This window comes from Egretta garzetta, unplaced genomic scaffold, assembly GCF_000687185.1.
Source record: "Egretta garzetta isolate BGI_Z169 unplaced genomic scaffold, ASM68718v1 scaffold431, whole genome shotgun sequence".
NCBI classification, from domain to species: domain Eukaryota; kingdom Metazoa; phylum Chordata; class Aves; order Pelecaniformes; family Ardeidae; genus Egretta; species Egretta garzetta.
In genome coordinates this window covers 175,324-176,334 of record NW_009258677.1, presented here as the reverse complement: position 1 = coordinate 176,334, position 1,011 = coordinate 175,324, and the positions used below count along the sequence as shown (strand labels likewise).

At 62.9% G+C, this 1,011-nt stretch overlaps 1 protein-coding gene across 1 annotated transcript in view; it reads left to right on the top strand.

Annotated features, from left to right (window-relative positions):
• Positions 1–5: 5 nt before the first annotated feature.
• Positions 6–1,011, top strand: part of LOC118451670 (zinc finger protein 420-like) — a gene marked incomplete at its 5' end in the record, with an annotated part of 12,583 nt that continues 11,577 nt past the window's right edge. Inside the window, 2 exon segments of the mRNA XM_035888664.1 lie at positions 6–364; positions 440–1,011. Of these exon segments, the coding sequence (XP_035744557.1) occupies positions 6–364; positions 440–1,011 (931 nt within the window).

The window sequence follows — 1,011 nt, the reverse complement described above, 5'->3', positions numbered from 1 at the left end:
GCGCTCATGCCGGCGAGAAGCCCTACAAGTGCGGGGAGTGCGGGAAGGGCTTCGGCTTGAACGCCGCCTTGGTGCAGCATCAACGGAGCCACGCTGCCGGCAAACCCTACCAATGCGGTGACTGTGGGAAGAGCTTCGCCTGGAGCTCCCACCTCGACCGCCACCGCCGTATCCACATGGGTGAGAAACCCTACCGCTGCGGGGACTGCGGGAAGAGTTTCTCCCAGAGTTCCCACTTGGAGAGGCACCAACGCGTCCACGCCGGCGCCGAGCAGCCCTGCCAGTGCACCGATTGCGGGAAGAGCTTCTTGGCCTCCAACAAGCGCCGGCGGCTGTTGACGGCCACCACCGAACGACCCTGTAAGTGCACTGATTGCGGGAAGAGCTTTCTTTGGGGTGCCCGGGCCCGACCGGCACCGGAGAGGACCCATAAGTGCAGTGAGTGTGGGAAGAGCTTCACGTACCGGGCAGAGAACGTCAAGCACCAGGGGACGCAGACAGGGGAGAAACCCTACACCTGCCCCGAGTGCGGGAAGAGCTTCGGGCAAAATTCGGCGTTGGTGAAGCATCGCCGGATGCACACGGGAGAAAAACCCTACAAGTGCGGGGACTGCGGGAAGAGCTTCAGCGTCCGCTCCAACCTCATCAAACACCAACGGACCCACCTCGGCGAGAAGCCCTACAAGTGTCCCGACTGCGGGAAGGGGTTCATCCAGAAGTCGGACCTCACCAAGCACCGCCGGATGCACACCGGGGAGAAGCCCTACAAGTGCAACGTCTGCGGGAAGTGCTTCAGCGTCTCCTCCAACCTCATCAAGCACCAACGCATCCACCTGGGCGAGAAACCCTACCAGTGCTCCGAGTGCGGCAAGAGCTTCATCCAACGCTCCGAGCTCACCATCCACCAACGCGTCCACACCGGCGAGAAGCCCTACAAGTGTCCCGAGTGCGGCAAGTGCTTCAGCCGGAGCTCCCACCTCAACCGGCACCAACGCACCCACGCTGGGGACA